Genomic DNA, 18,639 nt, shown 5'->3' on the forward strand with positions numbered 1-18,639 from the left:
CAAGCAGAGCTACTGTAATGCAGAGGCCAGGAGAATAAAATGTGAACTAGAAAGTACCTGATGCAAATTTAATCTATGTCATAAACGTACTAGGTGGTCTTAAGCAAACCATTATTCTCTGAGGCTCAGCTCTGTCTTGCAATATGAACATGAAAATACAACTGATAAACTTTGCAGGATTACTGAGATAATGTATGTGAAGTACTGCAAATAGTAATGAAGCATTTATAAATGTATTATTAACAATGTTGTGTAATGCTAACCATGTAAAGAGAAAATGCTACTACTTAAAGCAAAACAACAGAAAACCTGGGTGATTCATGATGAGTCTCCAGATTTTTGTTTTGTTTTGACTGAAATTGAGCTTCATTCTCTTAGTTGGCAAAATTCAGTCTCGAAAGACTATGGTATCACGCTTTGAATGGTGGTTCTGGCACAGCGTCTAGTGTGGCTGAAAAGGTCGATTCGGGAGTGACAATCCCTTCCACACTGGGAGCAAGTGCAGACCGTCCCTGGTCTATCTCCCTGGCTATGGGCCTTTCTTCTTTGCCTTTCTGCCTCAGTCTGTTGGCCAAGTGTATCTTCAAAAGTGAGCTTCATTCTATGTGCGTGTATATAAGGCAGCAGTACTGGGAGTGGGGGAGAATTCTTAACCATTTTCCTTGAGATCGTTTTTGTGGTTATGATCACAAAAATAGTCCATGGGAAAAGGCTTAAGCGCCTCTTCCCCCAACTTCACCACACAAATGAAATGTTAGCAGAAAATAATGGGCCTTGTGTCATTTGGCCTTAGATGTAACTTTTAATGGGAAGATAATGACATCCTGCTCGGAAATGATATTGGTGACAACGTGATGTGCCTTCCTTTGAATGCAACCCTTTTGGAAATCTATCTTTGATTAATTTATTTGATCTCTGAGTTGGAGGAATAGGAGAGCAATGACAGCCAAAGCAACTGGCTTGCGTATTGAAGAAAGATAAAATAGTGTGAAGATACTTTGTAATAACATACTAGCAGACTTCTGAATTCTGTCAGGACAAGATGTTAAGGCTACACTTTCTCTAGAGGGGCATGGAGAGGACCTAAGCCTTGGGGCTGACTAAAAGCCTGAAGGAGTTCTTGGGCATTTCCGCAAGCTAGCACTACAAAACTCAATGATGCTTTGGCTCATAACCATTTACAGAGCCATTTCCAAGGGAGTGTTCTCTGAGCAACTGTGGAAGGGGGAAAATGGCAATTTCTAAAATAATCAACTAACATTCAGAGTGAATGCACAGACAGACAGAAGATCCGTAGAAAATAAGCTGATACCCAAGTGCTGGGTGGAAAGCACTTGGGAAGACTGCTAGAATGGGTCTAGCAAATTTGATCAGCGTCACAGTGGTCAGCAGACTAACCTGATTCCCAGAATACGCAAAACATAGGCAATGTGGTGCTGCTAATGTGAAAGCATTTCTTAAGTTTCATATGACAAACTGGGAATTTATATTTTTTCCTCTTTGTTTTTTAACCATGGCATGAATTTAATAAGAACATAACATGAGTGCTGTTGAATTAAAACAAAAGTTCATTTGGTCCAATAGTAGCCAGAGAGATACCTTCGGAAAACCAACAGGGCAGGGGGAGGATAGTGACAAAGGTGGGAGATGGGCAGATGAGGCCAGGGAGGGGTGGGATAGGTGGTGCAGGTGGTGCACGCCGTATTCCCCCTTCCATTGCTATCCCCCTTGCCAGGATAAGTCCCAGTCCCCTTGCAACTGAGGCCTGAGTTGACCTATAGCAGCAGTTGAGTCTGACCCTGGGGCAAGGGGATAAATGTCCCCTTACCTCAAGTTGGCTTTCTGCCTGCTACATTCCCCTGCAGGATGCAGCATAAGCCATGCTGGCACCACTGCATTGATGTGGGGAACTTGCTCTGGACTGGGCTGCCCATGTAGGCATCCTTTTGGAATGAATCGAAAAAATGAACTGAATATGGCTCATTCTGTTGATCTGTCATTCATTCTGTGACAAACATAGAAAGTTCCCAAATGCAATTAATGGCATTTATTTTGGGACTGAAGAGTTTATGGCATTTATTTTGGGATTGAATTTACCTTGTAGTGCAGCTGAGTGGTATACTTTCCCCCTTTTTCTTCCCTCTAATCGGATTAAACTGTAAATGAGTGTCAGAGCAACTTCTGGCAGCAGTCTCTGGTATGACATGTTTAATTTCACCACAATATCCTGAACTGATACAACATATGAAGGGAGGGGGGTATGACTGCTGCCAATGATGCCCACCAAATTGGGTTCCTCTGATCATTTTCAAATAGCTTTTTAAAGGGGAGGAAAACCCGCTGCTCCGTACTACCTGAGCGCTATTTTTCATAGTCTTGTTCTTGAAATTTTGATAGAAGACAAAGTTGGGGGTCAGTTCTGGGTGGTATTAAAAACCTTGAAGAACCAGAACTTATGCTATCCATAAGGGTAGTGATGGTAAAATGCTTTGCCACTTTGTATGGAAAACATAAAACAATGTGAGTTTAGAAAATAAGGATAATGCTGTGCATGAAGTGTTAACATCTAAGGGCCCGATCTTAACCAACTTTCCAGCACTGCTGCAATGCAACTCAGAGGTAAGGGAGCAAGCATTCCCTTACCTTGAGGGGGCTTCCATGACTGCCCCCCCCCCAGAATACAGCACATGCCCCATTGGCACAGCTGCATTAGTGCTAGAAAGTCAGGTAGGATTGGTCCCTCAGTATTTTTACATAAGATCAGACAAGAAAATTGCATAACAAAGCCCATACATGCTGGACAAGTAGCAATTTTATGGGCAGTGCCAACTCTTCCATTCCACTTCCTTGCACCCCTCTTTCATTGTTTAGGTTATGTTGAAAATTACATAGGTTTTGTAACCTGCTTTTGCAGCTGAGTTTCTCAGAAAAAAACCTAAGAAAAAAGCAGTCTCTTCAGAAATGAAATATCTGGACATTTCTTTTGCTATTGTTCCTGTGAAGACAATATAAGTAAGAAGGTTCAGGCAAGGCAAAGAGAACACAGAGGAATATCTCCACAAAAAGATTCATATATCCAGTTTTTCTCTCACTGTGTGGTGATGATTTACAGTCATGATATGATGGGATACCCATGGCAATGGGTGCTGGAAGGATCTAGTTCTTAATGGATGCTGTGTCTACCTGCACTTAAAAATCAAACATTTAGCTTGCTTGCATTAGTGCTTGTAAGGACCAACATGCATTTGACCCTATCAAGAAATCTATAAGAATCCCAGCATATTGCAGCTGTAAAGCAGAGGTGGCAAACTAGGAAAACAATGAATGTGGGAATGGACCCCAAGAAGCTCTTCTCTGATTAAGTATGTGGCTTATGGAAATTGTTTTAAGTATGTGACACATTATAATTTCAAATAATTGCCAAATTCAAATGAGCAGTTTAGCTCTTCGTGCATGTATTACCAGTTCAGTATTCTCCTAAGAGTTAATAATAACCCTGGAGTTATTGGTCTGACACTAATTTGTGACAGTGCCCAATCACATCGCTACAAATTAGCTTCAGACACCAAGCAGGATTCAATTTAGAATTGGGGGGAAGGGGGGGAATCTATCCTGAAATGGGCGCAAGGAACTTCCCAGAACACTTGGTGTGCTTTCTCAATCCTGCAGCTGTTTCTAAAAGCTTCCTCCCAAAGGCACATTTAGAACTAAATTAAATGTAACTTGGACTTAATTAACATTTTAAACGATAATGAACACAATGCAGATTCATCAGAAGCATTTATGTTGTGTTGTAAAAATGGATAAAAATTTAATAACTCTTTGTTAATAAGTGATGTCTCTCCAGACCGGTAAAGCCTAAGGCAGACCGGTGCTCTACTCTAAGGTCTAATCTAGGTTCCCTAATGCAGGTGGAGGAAAGAGGCAGGAAACTGGCTTGACATTTGCTCTAAGCCTGCTCTGGATTAAGGCTCTGCTTGTTCATAAGTACTTTATTTCATATAAGTAAAGGTCAGAATTTGGGCTCAAGGCAGGGCTACGACAGAAACGTTCAAGAGGAAACCGAGCTAGTCCTGGCATCTGTCGCTTGAGATAGCTCAGGAGAAGGAGAGATGGAGAACTAACTGGCTAGCATCTGTCCTACACCGAGGAGGTAACAGGGAGAATCTGCTGCCTGGTGGTAAGAAACTGTCAGGGTGAGTTTCATGACAACCAGCCACACTCAGGAAATAAAAATGCAAACATAATTTCCATGTCACCTTGCATAAGGTCCTCTCAGAGACTAGCTCCACAGGCTGGAGACAGTTTTTTCCTCCTCGCCTGTCCCCATCAAGGCAATCCGTTCACTAGTCATTTTCTTGTGACCCTGGTAAGAAACACTACCCAAAGTAGAGGCCTGAAGGGATTTCTCAGAAAGACTTCTCCCTGCCTCTTCCCTGCTCTTCTCCTCCCAACTCACTCCTCAGAAAGATTGCGACTAAACTTAGGAGTGCCTACATCTTGTACAGAAGTGGCGACAAATAATATTCTTGGATTTGCAGACATCACACATCAGTCAAATTCCTTGGTGTTAACCTCAAAGAACTGCATCCATGTCATCCCACATGCCCACAAAACTCATCTGTCACATCATTCGTACATTCTAGTATGTTGTAAGAACCAGTCAGATGGTCTCGTGTGTGCTACTTTATTGGATGACAAGCAGTTGCATTTGATAGGGGTTCTCTTCCCCATCCTCATTTTTGTTTTACATTTCTCTAAATCTCTATTCTTCAATTCTATATTATCCCCTAAACACCACATGTTCACATCTTCTGCCAAAACACAAGCAAAAAAAAGTACTACAGACTTTTCCCTATGCACCAAATCTGAAACTCCTAATAATAATTAATTATAATGGATGTAATTCAGAAAAAAATAAGAATAAAAATTGACTCTGGCCTGAGAGTCACAGCTGAAGTATGGTATGGCTAATAGTTACAAACAGAATGACCCTGCAATGCAGTCTAAGGCCTTCTAACAAATTCTAAATCCAGATTATGTTGCTTGAAACATTCTTTATTAACCACCTTGAATAACATTATTTTTAGGACAACAAGGGATGCATTTTAATAGAAACAAAATATACCTACATTTCTGACAACAGGTACAACTGATTGTTCAGAATTGTTCAGAATTATTTTTCCCTCCCAGTAATTTTGAAGCTTAAAATAAAATGAAGCTTAAATATACAAATTGCATTTGCATGTATTCTTCCTATTTCCTGCTAGACTTGTCTCCCCTGCCCCATCCCTTCTTATCTAAATTTAGACTTAAGTTCTTCACGGCAGGGACTTCCCTTTTTCTTATATTGTTTCATGTATTTTGGTCTAATATTTTCCATCATAGGTAACTTTTACAGTTGATAAATAATAATCGCCCTCTCCCCTGCCAGTAACGCCCCCTCCCCACACCTACCTTTGCGGCTTATGTCGGTGCACTCATGCCAACAGAAGCGGCGGTGCAGGAGCCGTGGCAGAGGCTTCTGCCTCCGTCCACTTCTGAATGTGCCAACGCAGCTCCCACCTAAGGAGGCGCAAACATGCTTTAAGGCATGCTTACGACCTTCCAGGGCCACCTACACTGGCATAACTGCCAGTTAGGATTGTGCCCATAATGTATTATCTTTAACACACAGGCTTATGGCCCAATCCTAACTAAAGGAAGCACCGGTGGAACACATGCTCCGTAAATAAGCACGTGCCATAAAGCACTTTGCAGTAGCACAAGCAAGTGGCGTGCTGGTGGGAAGGTCAAAGCCTTCTTGCATATACCAATGGATTGATACCTTGTGCCAGGACAGGGGGAGGGTGGGGAGGCAGTTGAACAGGGCACGGATGGGTGGAATGGGGAGGAACAGGGTGGTGAAAGTCAGGGAGGTAGGTGGCTTGGGCCCATGAGGGGGTGGGTTTGGCGGTAGGAATGCATGCTGAATTCCAACCCCCTTCTTGGGCCTGATCCGCATGCACAGATCAATGTGGATTTGCAACGTGGTATCGCTGGTGCAGGTCTGAGTTGATCCATTGAGGCTGCTGGGGCTTACCCAGGGGCAAGCGGGGGGAGTTAAAACTCCCCACAGGATGCAGTTGAAGCTGCAGGGATTGGGCTGTTTAGTATCACTACTAGTAAGATGCCCAGCCTACATAATACCTGACATTTGGTTCAATTCATGATTTAGGGCTCAGGGTTTTCAAAGAAGAACAGGGGTTTGATTGAGGGGTTGTCCTCCTGACTACTGATGTCACAACTTGCCTTGTATCTCCATTGTGAGAACATTTTTGTTACTGCTGCTCCTAAAAGAATCTCAGGTGAAATGTCACAGATTGCCCAAAGACAGTCTATTACCATCCATCCCTGCCTGCTTCTTTCCTGTTTATGCTGGTGGAGACAGTTCCGGAACAAGAGGCGGACAATTGTGAATACACACTTAGAAGTTCTTGAACATCTGGAACTTCATTATCCCTGATTTTCATCATTCTGAAAGAGACACAGAAAATTCTGAAGCCTGGGTGTTCAGTGCATATTTATCTCACAGTAAATGCAACTGAATTCAGTGGGGCTTCTTTCCAAGCAAATATATATAGGATGGTGCTACAAGGCAGATGCAAGCCCTTCACTTCAGTATTGACTAAAAACGTGCCGAAGCAGAGGAAGAAATTCCTTTTGGAAAAAGCCAAACCTAGACATTTACATGGCATATCTTTTTAAAACATCTTTTTGACATCCTTGCAGTGTGCATGCAATACCATATCTTGTGACGCAGTGGCTGACATGCTGCACCGTACACTCCTATTTGCTAGTACTGCAAGTCTGAGGACAAGGCCACAAACCTCCCTTGCTGTACAACGTGCTGGCTTCCTGACCTTTCTTTACAAAGGTCGGTTATTTGTGACAGATACACTGCCTGATTTGTCATCTCTAAGGGTTTGAATTAATACGATTTTTATTGTGTCAGTCTGCCCTTGATTTAATTGTCTTTTTATATCAATCTCGTTAAGAGAATGTCAGGCCAGAGTAATGCTAATATTCTCCAACAGAGACCGGTTGGGCTGTTTCATAAAATCTGGGTTAAGAAAACATAGCTGTCTGATTGCAATTTTGTGCATAGTCCCTAACAAGATACTCTTGAAGGGATATTCTTGAAAATTTTCAATTTTCTTTCCTCATAATACTTCCCCATCCACACCTTCAACTACTGCTTTATTTATTTGCTGTCAACAGGATACAAGTATAGTGTTTCTTTAACTCCAGCCTTTCAAAGCAATGTGCTAAGGTCCCGGCTTATTCTGTCTGTGCCATGTACAGGAGTGCATCACTTAACAATGAGGATGTGTTCTCTGGTTCCTGTTGTTATGTAATTAGGTTGTTAAGCGAACATTCAGCCCAATCTAGTGCCTTTGCTGTGTAAACAGATATTCCCTGCTAGACACTAGCTGGCTGGACAGGCTACAGGAGATAGATTGCCTCTTTTTTGCTTTAAGAGCCACTTTGAACAGAAACTCTGCTGCAAGCTATGGGAGTCCTGACTGCCTCATTAAGAACCTTCTGCTTTGACCACCGTCCTATATGCGTTGTTGAGTGGATGGTTGCTAAGCAATGCATGCCTGTCTATCTACATAAAACTAAATACACAAGATATTTGCAATTTATCTTAAGACCATTTGAGGCTATTTAAAAAAACATGTGCAATGCAGGTTTGAGAAATTCGATTCCTGTGCAACTTTAAGGTAAAAGGTTCACCGTACAGATTCTTAGCAGTCACATAGTGAGTTTCAGTGTTCAAATCACTTACATTATCTCAATAGTCATTTCAACAGCCCTGTAGTTGTTGGTTTGATTTTCTCTGTAAACCGCTTTGTGAACTTTCCATTGAAAAGTGGCATATAAATAAATAAATAAATAAATAAATAAATAAATAAATAAAGTAGGCCAATTAAATTCACCAGCTCTTCCACTGTCCTGACAACAATATGTGCTTTCCAACTCTGAGGAAACCATTTCCAATAGAAATCGAGAGCCCAATCCTGGGCTCGGTGCCTCAGCTTCGTGCTGCCACGCACTGTTGCAAACGTGCCGTAACACACATTTGTGAGCCTCACTGCCAGGCTACCACCCATGCTAACCCAGCACTGGCCGAGGCGGGCGCCCAGCATCTGCTGCTTGGCGGTCTCACGGACCGCCAAGCCACGGCACAGTAAGTAGGAGCCGGGAGGGGGGGCGTTCCGGGGATGGGGGAGGCCGGCGGGGGGTGGAGAGAGGCTGGGGGGAGGTGGGATGAGGAGGCAGGGGGTGGGTGGAAGACGTGCCAGGCGGAGGGAGGGAAGCGGGTCTGTGGAGCTCCACCGGATCCAAGGCATTCGTGTGGGACTTGACGCCCTACATGAACGCTTTTACCTTCATTGTGTTAGAGTACACAATGATCTAATGAGCCCATTCAGGGGCTGCTTCCCTTACCCCTTCTCCCAAGGTGCCACCTGCGGTAGCCCAGGGTGCACAGGATTCAGTGGTAGCCATTCTCGGTGTGGCCGAGGCTGGGCGCCCTGGGCAGCTCAGGATTGGGCTGCCCTTCATATAAATGATTTATTTAAATGATTTATACTCCCCCTTCCTCACAACAACTGTGCACTGTTAATTAATCCAATTAATCCCTTTTCCCTCAGTAGTGTACCTAAGCCATCTGGCACCCAGGAGTATAAAATTTTTTAACGTGCAGCCTCTTCATGCCCCAGAAGGCCTCTGGTAGCCTTTCTGCAGCCCAGGAAAGCACTTACAATTTTCATGAAAACCAGAAGTGCCTTTCTAAATAGGCCTGGGCAGGCCACACAACACCTACCCAAGCCTCAAAAGGCTACTTTTTTGCCTTGGGTCTGCTGTTGGGGGTGCAAGTTGGCACCCCTCAAGTTGCCAACCACAATGGTTGGCACCACTCAAGGCTTGGCAACTAGGGCAATGTACCCTCCTGCCCCCTTTAGCTGCGCCACTTAACTCCCCAATACCTGATTAAACTGCAAAACCATCTCTACTACTATTAGAGGATCCTTAAGACCTAACCTATCTCATAATTCAGAAAAGGAACACACAACAGGATGAGATAGTTAGAAACAACCTCCATATAATAACATATGCCTACACAACATTTTTATGGTAGTGTGCCTCACCAAGTATACTTTTTATATATTGTAGTCAGCTATTGTTGGAAGGGTTTCCTGTGGAAAGATCACAGAAGCTCCAGGCTACAGGAGTGCAGGCCATTAACTATGCTGTCCATTTAAATGAATGTAGTAAATATGTAACCAAAGCACACAGTCTAGCAGTAAGTTCTCTGACATACCCAAGTGAAGCAGAATTAGAGTTACAGAACCACACAGGGTAATGCTTTTGCACAGTCCCCATTCATTACAATGGAACGTGCCCCAAAGAATTTAGTAGATGTTATAGTGATAAATACAGATCGGTTCTTCCAGTCATGTTTCCTATTATTATTGCAGCATTGGTTATGCTTCTTATTCCCGTGAAAACAAAAATCAGAGTGGGGGAAGGGGGAGGGAGGGAGAGAGAGAGAGAAATGAAAACAACATTAAGCACTCTTAGAAGCACATACTGACGTGATGGGGGAGGGTGGGGGGGACGACTATGACCAAAGCCAGCTCTGTAATAGTATAATGACCTTTAATGAGTGTCTTGGGAAACAATACAGTCCTAGCATAAAAGACAAAGGGCAAAACCGATCATGGTTCTGTTGACACTAATTCAAAATGATTTTCAGAACAACTGAAGAATGTAAGAGAGGTAATCTGATCCCCCAATCTGACCTCACTTTGATTCCAGGGCCTTACTGCTGCCATTTCTAATTGTCAGGCACTCTACATTTCACATCTGCTCATATTTAATGAAAAGCCAACTCTCACCACTGTTCTTTGAGCTAACCAGCTCTTGTCAAGATGGGCATTGTCTGACCTCTCCTCACTGGAAGGAAAACACTGATTTCTACTGAAGCCCTGCCAATGGGATTTCAAGTGTGTGTGTGGCGGGCGGGGGAGGGGGGGAGAGATGCAGATTTTACAATTGGGGGCACCACCAGTTAATCAGCTAGCATTGGTTTACAAAGGGCATGAGTGGTATTGATTTTTTCTTTCTTACTATTAATCATCAAAGCAGACTGATCTAACACAATGAAGAATGAAATCTTGTTTTTGTGTGATAGCCTGGTGATGGATAAAAGGTGAGAGGAAGCACAGAATTCTAAAGACCTTTCTGAGCTGTCAATATAACTTTTGTGCCTGAATGATATGTGCAGCTAATGTGTTTTTCAAAAGCCATGATTCAGGCTGTGCGTGTGGCAATATCACAAGCAGGATTTGGGGAGGGCTGAATTGGTAACGGAATCCAAAAGTAAATGCTCCTTTCCTTCTTCCGTAGCCAGGAGTAAAAACAGAAAGCTATGCCAGTTTTCCATGTATGTTTCTCTTTGCTTGCCAGATGCTAGAGAATGTACATATTTATGGAAAACATGTACATTGTACTCGCTGGTTGTTACGAACATCCCAATTATGTGTCAGTCACCTTTAAGCAATAACTTTTCACTACAATTCAAGCAAGCAGTGCTACGTTAGCAGACGTGCAAGGCCTCTGCTAAACCATAGCTTGGTGATGGGAGGTGACCAAGGAGAAGTGCTTTTTGATGAGTGATGGAATGTTCCTGCCCCCCCAAGGGTGGTAGCATAGCTGGGGGGGGGCAAAATGGCAAGTACAGCAGGCTCTGCAATGCACCGTGTAAGTGGCCCCTCTCACTAGCTGCCAGAGTCATTCTGGACAGCAACAGCAACATGCAGGAGTCGCCATGTGGTTCCAGAATGGCTCGATTGTGAGCAGGAGGGACCACTTACATGGCATGTTTTGGCGCCTGCAATACTTACTGCTTTGCCCAGCCCCAAGCTATGCTACTGCCTGAGTAAGCTCTGCCTAGCATCTTAACATTGTGCCTTAAATTTTGGTACTAGGTTAAGATCTTTTAATTTGCCTGAGCTCTCAGTGAAGACAGATTGTATCAGCTGAGGGCTTTTGTACAGTTTGTTTTGTTTGCAGTTTTAGCAAGTGTTTCATTGAATTTTACTGCTGATGCTGCTTTTATTGGTCCCACAATGATTTGATTTATAAATATTATATTTTCAAAGGGTATTATTCTCAACAATTTAAATGTGGGACATCTTTCAAAAAACAGAACAAATGCTCAAGGGCCCCTCACCATTGTGATGCCAAACTCTAATCTCTTCCTAGAGTTAGACAACCCCAATAAAATGATTCCTACACAGAAACAAGATGTCCAGGCCATGGCAGGACTCCCTGCCTTGGAATCTGCCTGTTCATGCTGTGCTCCTTGGCTTTGCAGATAGTTTCCTAGTTGCAGATAGTTTCCTATGGACCAATACTAGCAATGCTCAGGGGAAACAATATTATTCAGTCAAGCTTCTTGGTTGAGACAAAAGTTAGATAACTCCACGCCTCCAAAAGTAAACAAGTTGTGCGCTCCATACTACGTACAGCTCAAGCTTTTGTACATCTGCCTGAAGTATCAACTGCATTTTCTCCAATCTGTTGTACATAAGAATAGGAATATAGTTTTCTTGCCAGAACCATTAGTAAAGCATTTGCTGCAATGTGTCATTAACAACTATTTATACCATGTATATGAATTGGAAACAAAATGTCACCAAACTGCACCATAACCAAGAAACATTTTCTTTTCTGGAAAAAAAAAAAACAACTCACAGGTGGAGGGCGAAGGGCAACAGTTAAAAAAATTGGTACTTTTTTTAAAATGAAGTACACTGCAAAACAGATTAATCTAGAACACTGTTTTAAGGAATTAATCTAGAACACATTTTAAGGAGAAAAAAAAGTCCCAAATTATCTCTCTCTCTCTCTCTCTCTATATATATATATATATATATATACTGTAAAAATCCAAAACAATAAAACCACAATGTACGACACAGGACAGGGATGATACCACAGACACCACAGACATGGAACAGCGTGTGCTGGTGTTAAAAACTTACAGGCACGTAAACTGGTGGAGCAATCATTAACAGAGACAGAAGAAAGTGGGAAGGCTCTCTCAAGGGTTTCCATGTTACTATGCACACTGCCTGACATGCAAGAGCAGTCACGCTCAGAGCGTCCGCAATCAAAACAACATGCCAGTTTGATTCTCTTGTAGATGGACATCTTGGCTATAACCATGGGTCGGATGGGAGGAGAGGAAGAGTAGCAGGTTAATGGAAAGGTTAGATACAACAATGCAGCTGGAAGGTCAATTCAGGGATTTAATATACAGGCCTTAGTTGATGACAGTCTTGACCCATAAAAAAAGTCATTGTGATTGTTAATAACATTTTGGTTGCACACCAGATATAGGGGGTAAAATAAATTGCTCTGTATGTTCTAGCTATGAGTGACACAGCACATAGCATCACAATTCTTTTTTTCGAGAAGAAAAAATTAGAAAAACCAAGCAAATGCAGACAATTGTGAAGACTTCCCCCCCCCCTTGTTAGCACAACACCATTAAATAAAAATGTGTGCCTGGAAGGGGTAATAGTGCCAAATCAGTGAAATAACTTTGATCTAGACTGTTTATTTTGCAGTATTGGCCTTGGCAAACGTCTCTGAGTATTAAACAATATCTGAGACAATCATAATCCCATTTAATGTTTACTGTATAAATATCTTTGCAGAAGTACAACTATTTGATATGATACCAAATTCTGTCCATGTAAGAGATTCTTTTACTAACAGCAAATGTACTCAAAATTAAGGGCTGTTCACATATAAGGCATCACCACAGCGCATCAAATATGAGTCCACTGGAACATGATGAACCAATCATGATCAAATTTTCTCTTCAATATGTTTCAATGGTTAGCAGTATTGCAATCACCATCAGGTATCAATTGGAAAAGCCATCACATGTCATTTTGTCATTTATTTCCCACTTTTCAGTAAGGTTGACAAAGCTCAATATAAATTGACAATTTTCCAACTCGAAACAGTTTCGAATTTGAGCATTTCCATTATGCTGTTTTCTGAGAGGCTTATTTGCTCAGTCCTTCTAATTCATTCACAAATAACACATGAAGGAGAAATCAAAGGACATCTTATAATTGTTTCCCATGTTGCACTGGCCCATATTTATTGGTAATGGCTTAGCATGAACTCATTTAATTTTAGTGACATTGAAACAATTGCTGGCAGCCAAAAAACACAACCTTAAGAGCAGATGAGGCCAAAAAGTAAAATAAAGTAAAATAAAATAAATTGGCTTGTAACCTTCCATAGAAAACAGTCACAGTTCCAAATTAATTTAAAACATTTCCCTTTGGCTTTGCAATTTTTTTTTTTTTGAACCAAGAAAGCAGGATATAAATCTCCCAAAATGGGTCAAGCCCTGTTCTAAGGCCTCTATGACTTGCTGTACACAGTATATTTGTCAAGCAAGGGTAACATCATGGTTGTGGGAAAACAGGCACTGAGGGAGATGGATGAGTGATCTCTTCAGCAGTGACTCCGTTTCTCAAAAACTTTTGCTTGCATTTCTTGTGGCATGTGCTCTTAGCATTCTCTTTGAGTTATTTTGCAGCTGTTCAGATACGTCAACATGCAACACCAGGCTTGGTCAGCACACCATACATCATTCCCCGGAGCTCGGCTTTTAGACTATACCCTGGTTCCGCTATAGCTTTTGATGGGGAGCCATTTAAACTAAGAATTATTCAGTAGAGCAATTAGTTCTCCATTTTTGTTTTGTTAAACTTTCTCTTTATCTCTCCTCAGTTCATTTAAGGGTAATGGGAGGGATCAAACCCATTTTTTTTTCCTCTGAATATAATTTTATTGGAATATAATCGTGTTTTTCCAAAAATGTCTACATATTCTTTTTAAAAGAGGTTTGTTCATTGGCTTTTGCTTCTTGTTTTAGGCAAAATTAAGACTTTGGGTCTGATTTGGTGAGAGAAAAGTGAAAGTTCTTCCATTCATAATGCACAACCGCTTTGAAGACCTTCTGCTAATCAAATGCTGTAGCGAAACTCAAGTAACCACCAGTCGTATAATGTTTTGATATTGGTTAGTAACAGTCCCTGGTTTTCGTTTCCATCTAAGTTGTATTTTGTCAAAAGACAATAATAGAATAAGACACGGGAGGGAAGGGGGGAAAAAAGAGGAGAGAGAAACATTTAAGAACCATTTTCATCAACAAGTATGTCTAGTTCTGTTCAATAATGGAACGGGGTGCAAGGCACATCTGAAGACCCAATGCATTGCAGGGAGTGTTCTTAATTATTAATGCTGGTGATTCTGGAGACCATGCATCATCTTATAATTCACTTTGTTAACATGCAGGAAACAGGCTTGACTCTGATAACAAACTTATCAAAAGGGCTCGCTATGAAGGGTTTAATCAATCATTATATGAGCAATCACATATGAGAGAAACAGAGGTTGTAAAGCAACGTGCTCATCACTCTTCATTCCTAGTTCTCAATCATTTTGCAGTCACACCAAACAGAATAGGAAAATAAATATTTTTAAATGCACTCGCACATATAACAGGATGGAGCATGAGGAAAAATGCTCGTCGGGCAGACTAAAGACATGATGGAATGATTAAAGATTGTGCAGCCAGACACATACTGTTTCCCATTAAACTGCCATAAATGTTAATTAAATATGGCAATCAGCAGAAAGACAGGAGACTCTTCTGTATAACTTCATCAATTTTAGTGTCGTGGTACTCGTAGCACCTAGAAAAATCCTACAAAAGCCAACCGTTCTCAGACATACCCGTGGAAGAAGTCATCTGGGAAGTAAACTTACAATATTGCTAATTTGAGAAATAAGGCAAACAGGAATAAAAGTCTTTTCCTTCTCTGCTGATTACCCTTTTTTTTTTTTGTTACCATTGTCTCTCCAGTGCTACTACTCCTTTGCTGCCCTGGTTCATCGTCAATGGTAACAAAAAGTAGATCTATGAGGACATCTAGTGGATCACCACCAAAGAACAGTTGGTTAAAGAAAACCTGGACTACAGAAATACCACGTCAGTCAACTGGGGGTGAGTAAAACAGAGCTGAACTACCACTAAGAATTGAAATGGATACAATGACATTTCAATTCAACTTCTCTCATGATCCACACCACAAGATAAATGACAACAAAAGGAAACTTCACAAAGAAATTATGGTCACAAAGGAACTGTAGTACTACAGGAATAGTTAGATAGGTTTACTTTGCCTTGTGGCGACGTTGGTGAAGATTGTTGGTCTAAAAAATAGCACAGGGTTTCCCACAGCACAATTTTAGCTTTTTTGAAAAAAATAAAAAATACAGCAGTGTACCTTAAAACTGGTTGTGACAATTGATTTTCTCTAAGCAGGTGGAGTCTTTTTCTCTTTTATATCTCTGCATGCCAATCCTAAGGGTGCCAACCACAGCCTTCATCTTCCATTCACAATTTTTGGAAAAAGTTGCTTTTACCTATTGCTAGTTCAAGGGAAATGTGGCCTGTGAGAAGCAGGGGGATGTGGAAGAGTCCTGGGCCTCTCTGCCTGGGAGCACTGCAGGGTGAGAAATAGAGGAATTGCCACATTGGCCTACCTGCTGCCTGTCTTCTTGTGGAAAACTCAAAGGCTAATTCCCACCCAGTTAAACCCCAAGTAAGGAAAGGTTGACCCAAAATATAGGTGCGGTAGGCAGGAAGAGAAAAATGGGGCAGAGGAAGGGTAAGTTGGAGAAGAGATAAATAGGGTAGTGAAAGGCAAGCTGGTGGGGGAACAGGCAAATGGGATGAGGAGAAAAGGAGTAAAGGGGCTCAGATCTGGGCTGTGCCCTGGGGTCCAAGTAGATTCAGGTGATGACCCTGATGTCTAACTTATGTTCAATAAAGATATTTATTAAACATCATTGAAAAACCTCCATCCCCTCCAAATTCATTCATTATAAAACTGCTATATAAAAATGGATACTTTATTATGAAACAGTGAGCCTTCTTATCACTCTAATTTATACAGTTCTGAATCAAAATTCATTTCATTATTCTTTTTGCCCAAGTTCAGAAATTTACCTGGGTAACGATCCGTTCTCATTCATGCAGATATCCCTTCTCTTCATCATGCACCTAAAGAGAAATGTTAGGTGGATGCTGCCCACGTGGAGGCTTGACTATGAGGATTATACAACAGGTTGCAACATATGTGACTTTAAGTGTCTGATGAAGGGGAAGGGTGTGTGGCTATTCCTCCATCATGGAAACAGATCGCCACCAAGATCAAGCCTGCCTGCTCACTGCTTTAAAAAAAAGAAGAAACAATGATGTTTGTGTCAAGTGGCAGATTGGGGGGGGGGTGAATAGACACCCACTGCCACCCTCCAAGCCACTGCTGATGGAACTGGTCTCCTTACTTGAGGGCTCTTTAATCAAAGCAGGAAATGTGGAGACCCATGTGGTGCTACATGGTCAATATTTAATTTGATTCAAGGCCTACAGGAGATGTGCAATTAACACACGGTGCTGGGTTCTTGCCTTGGAACGCAAAGGGCCAGACCATGACTACTGACTATTGGAAAGAGGCCACAGATCCTCAGGTCAAGGATTTCTGACCTTGCATTGGAACTTGATATTCGGAATGCAATGCTCTAGATTTGAACAGAGCTTCCTTACTGCATAAATGCTAATGCAGTTTTCACACCTCCAAAATGGAAATGCAGCTTTCAAGCTCTGAATCCTGTTTAAGAGTATACGACCCTAGCGACTTCCCTGGACTCTCAAGTGTGGAACAGCACCTTTTGAAAGACAAAAAGGCTTCACACTTCTTGATGAAGCTCAATCTTGGCCACAATGCAAAGGCAATCTAATCACCCTCAATAGGGTGGTGGGATAAAGGGAGAACCAACCAGAAGTCCATTGCTAACAACAGAGTGTCTTCTGATTGAGTCATACTACCTAAGAAGCCCATAGGATTCTATGGGGCAAAAATTTACAAACAATCTTTGGCTTCATGTTCTTCATCCCATCTTCATCTTTGGTTCACATTTGCATGCTGCCCTGCTGAGCATGGATTATTAACTCTTTGGTGCTGCAACATCATCCCTAGTTCCCTCCTGGCTCCCTCGCCCATCTTCCTTCAAGGCTATTGCTTTCCGTGCACTTGAAGGTCTTGATACATAGCCTACTTTCTACCTTTGAGTCCCCTCTTTGTCCAGGGAGATTTGTATGGTTGGCTTCTTGCCACCACAACCCCTATAATGCAACGCTCTCAAACGTTGAGAAAAAGGACTGGTAACCTTGATTTGGGGCACAGCCTCATCAAGCAGTCACCAAATTCCTGCTATCTTCCCTTGTCTTTGTCTTGTGCAAAGTCAAACTCATTGCACACCTAGTGATGTTTGCTTATCACCTTTCCATGTTTGTGAATGTTGTGTGTATGGGAGTTAGGACTTTTCTGCATCTTTCCTTTTTGTTCAAAGCCCAAGATCTGCCTCAGGCATTTGGCACCAAACACCCTTGACCAACCCAGCAGATCCACAAGAGGGCCTATGGTAGCAGTTGAGAGAGTTTGTTTAGTGGGAGGGACTAGGTCTCCCACTTCAGGTGGGTGAAGTGCTTTTCATGGCCTGTTCTTAGACTCATCTCTTGCCTGTAGCCCTTGATTCAGGCTTCAGAGAACCATTTCCATCTACTGTCCCTAGCCATGGTCTGAACCGCCTATAGCCTGCTCCTTTCCTGCCTACTAATCCTTTTAGCTTTCTCTGTTCTTTCTTGCTTTCTTGCACCGCAAAACCCTTCTTGTCTTCCTCAAGGTTCCTCTGGGAAGTCAAAGTAATCTGCTTATGTCCCCCCACCGCTTCCTCCTCTTGCTGTGCTCCTTTCCTAAGGAGTACCTCTCTCCTCCCCCTCCTTTTCCTTACTGCTTTCTGTAGAGCTCCACTATATGTGCATGTTAATGATAGAATTCCCTCCCCGGTATAGTTTAAGAAGTGAGTGTGCTAGTATTGTGAGTTCCAGCTAAAATCTCCTGTTTTGGTTTTCAAGCAATTTTTAGTAAACTTTGGTGCACCTTAACTTTTGTCTCAGTCATCTTTCACCACCAAATGATACAGGCGTGTGATTAGCTTAGACCCAGGATCTCTGCGCATGTGGCCTCCCTCACACGTGCATGTTACACATGTTTTAAAAAGAGTAGGATGGCTTTTATCAAATAATGTTCCAGTGCAATTTAACCTTACTCTCAATTTTAAACGTACTAACAGCGCAATCCTATTCCCCACCGTCTTCAGCCACGCAGCTGCGCTGATGACGCATGTGATGCATGCTGTGATGGTGGGGGCAATCAGACAGTTAGGGAGAGTAAGTAAAAATCTTTTTTATTTATGTCCCAATAGGCTGCCTAATTGCCTGTGAATCTCCTCAGATCTATGCCAGTTATTTTGCTGGAGTCCATGGAGAGGAAGGGAGCGGGTTGGGCTGAGAAATCGGGGAGAGGATCCACTGTGTGCCTTTGCCACTGAGATCCACCTGTCCAACACCTTCCCCATCTCCTGCCC

General features: G+C 42.2%; 1 protein-coding gene across 6 annotated transcripts in view; it reads right to left on the reverse strand.

Annotated features, from left to right (window-relative positions):
* Positions 1-18,639, reverse strand: part of KCNMA1 (potassium calcium-activated channel subfamily M alpha 1) — a 619,222-nt gene that overhangs the window by 114,735 nt on the left and 485,848 nt on the right. Inside the window, exon 19 of one of the 6 annotated variants that reach the window (XM_066621004.1) lies at positions 12,099-12,272. The exons of the other annotated variants lie outside the window; for them this stretch is intronic. Coding sequence (XP_066477101.1) covers positions 12,099-12,272 — 174 coding nt within the window. The remainder of the gene's footprint in view (positions 1-12,098; positions 12,273-18,639) is intronic. 6 annotated transcript variants of the gene reach the window in all.

This window comes from Tiliqua scincoides, chromosome 3 (genome assembly GCF_035046505.1).
Source record: "Tiliqua scincoides isolate rTilSci1 chromosome 3, rTilSci1.hap2, whole genome shotgun sequence".
Taxonomy (NCBI): domain Eukaryota; kingdom Metazoa; phylum Chordata; class Lepidosauria; order Squamata; family Scincidae; genus Tiliqua; species Tiliqua scincoides.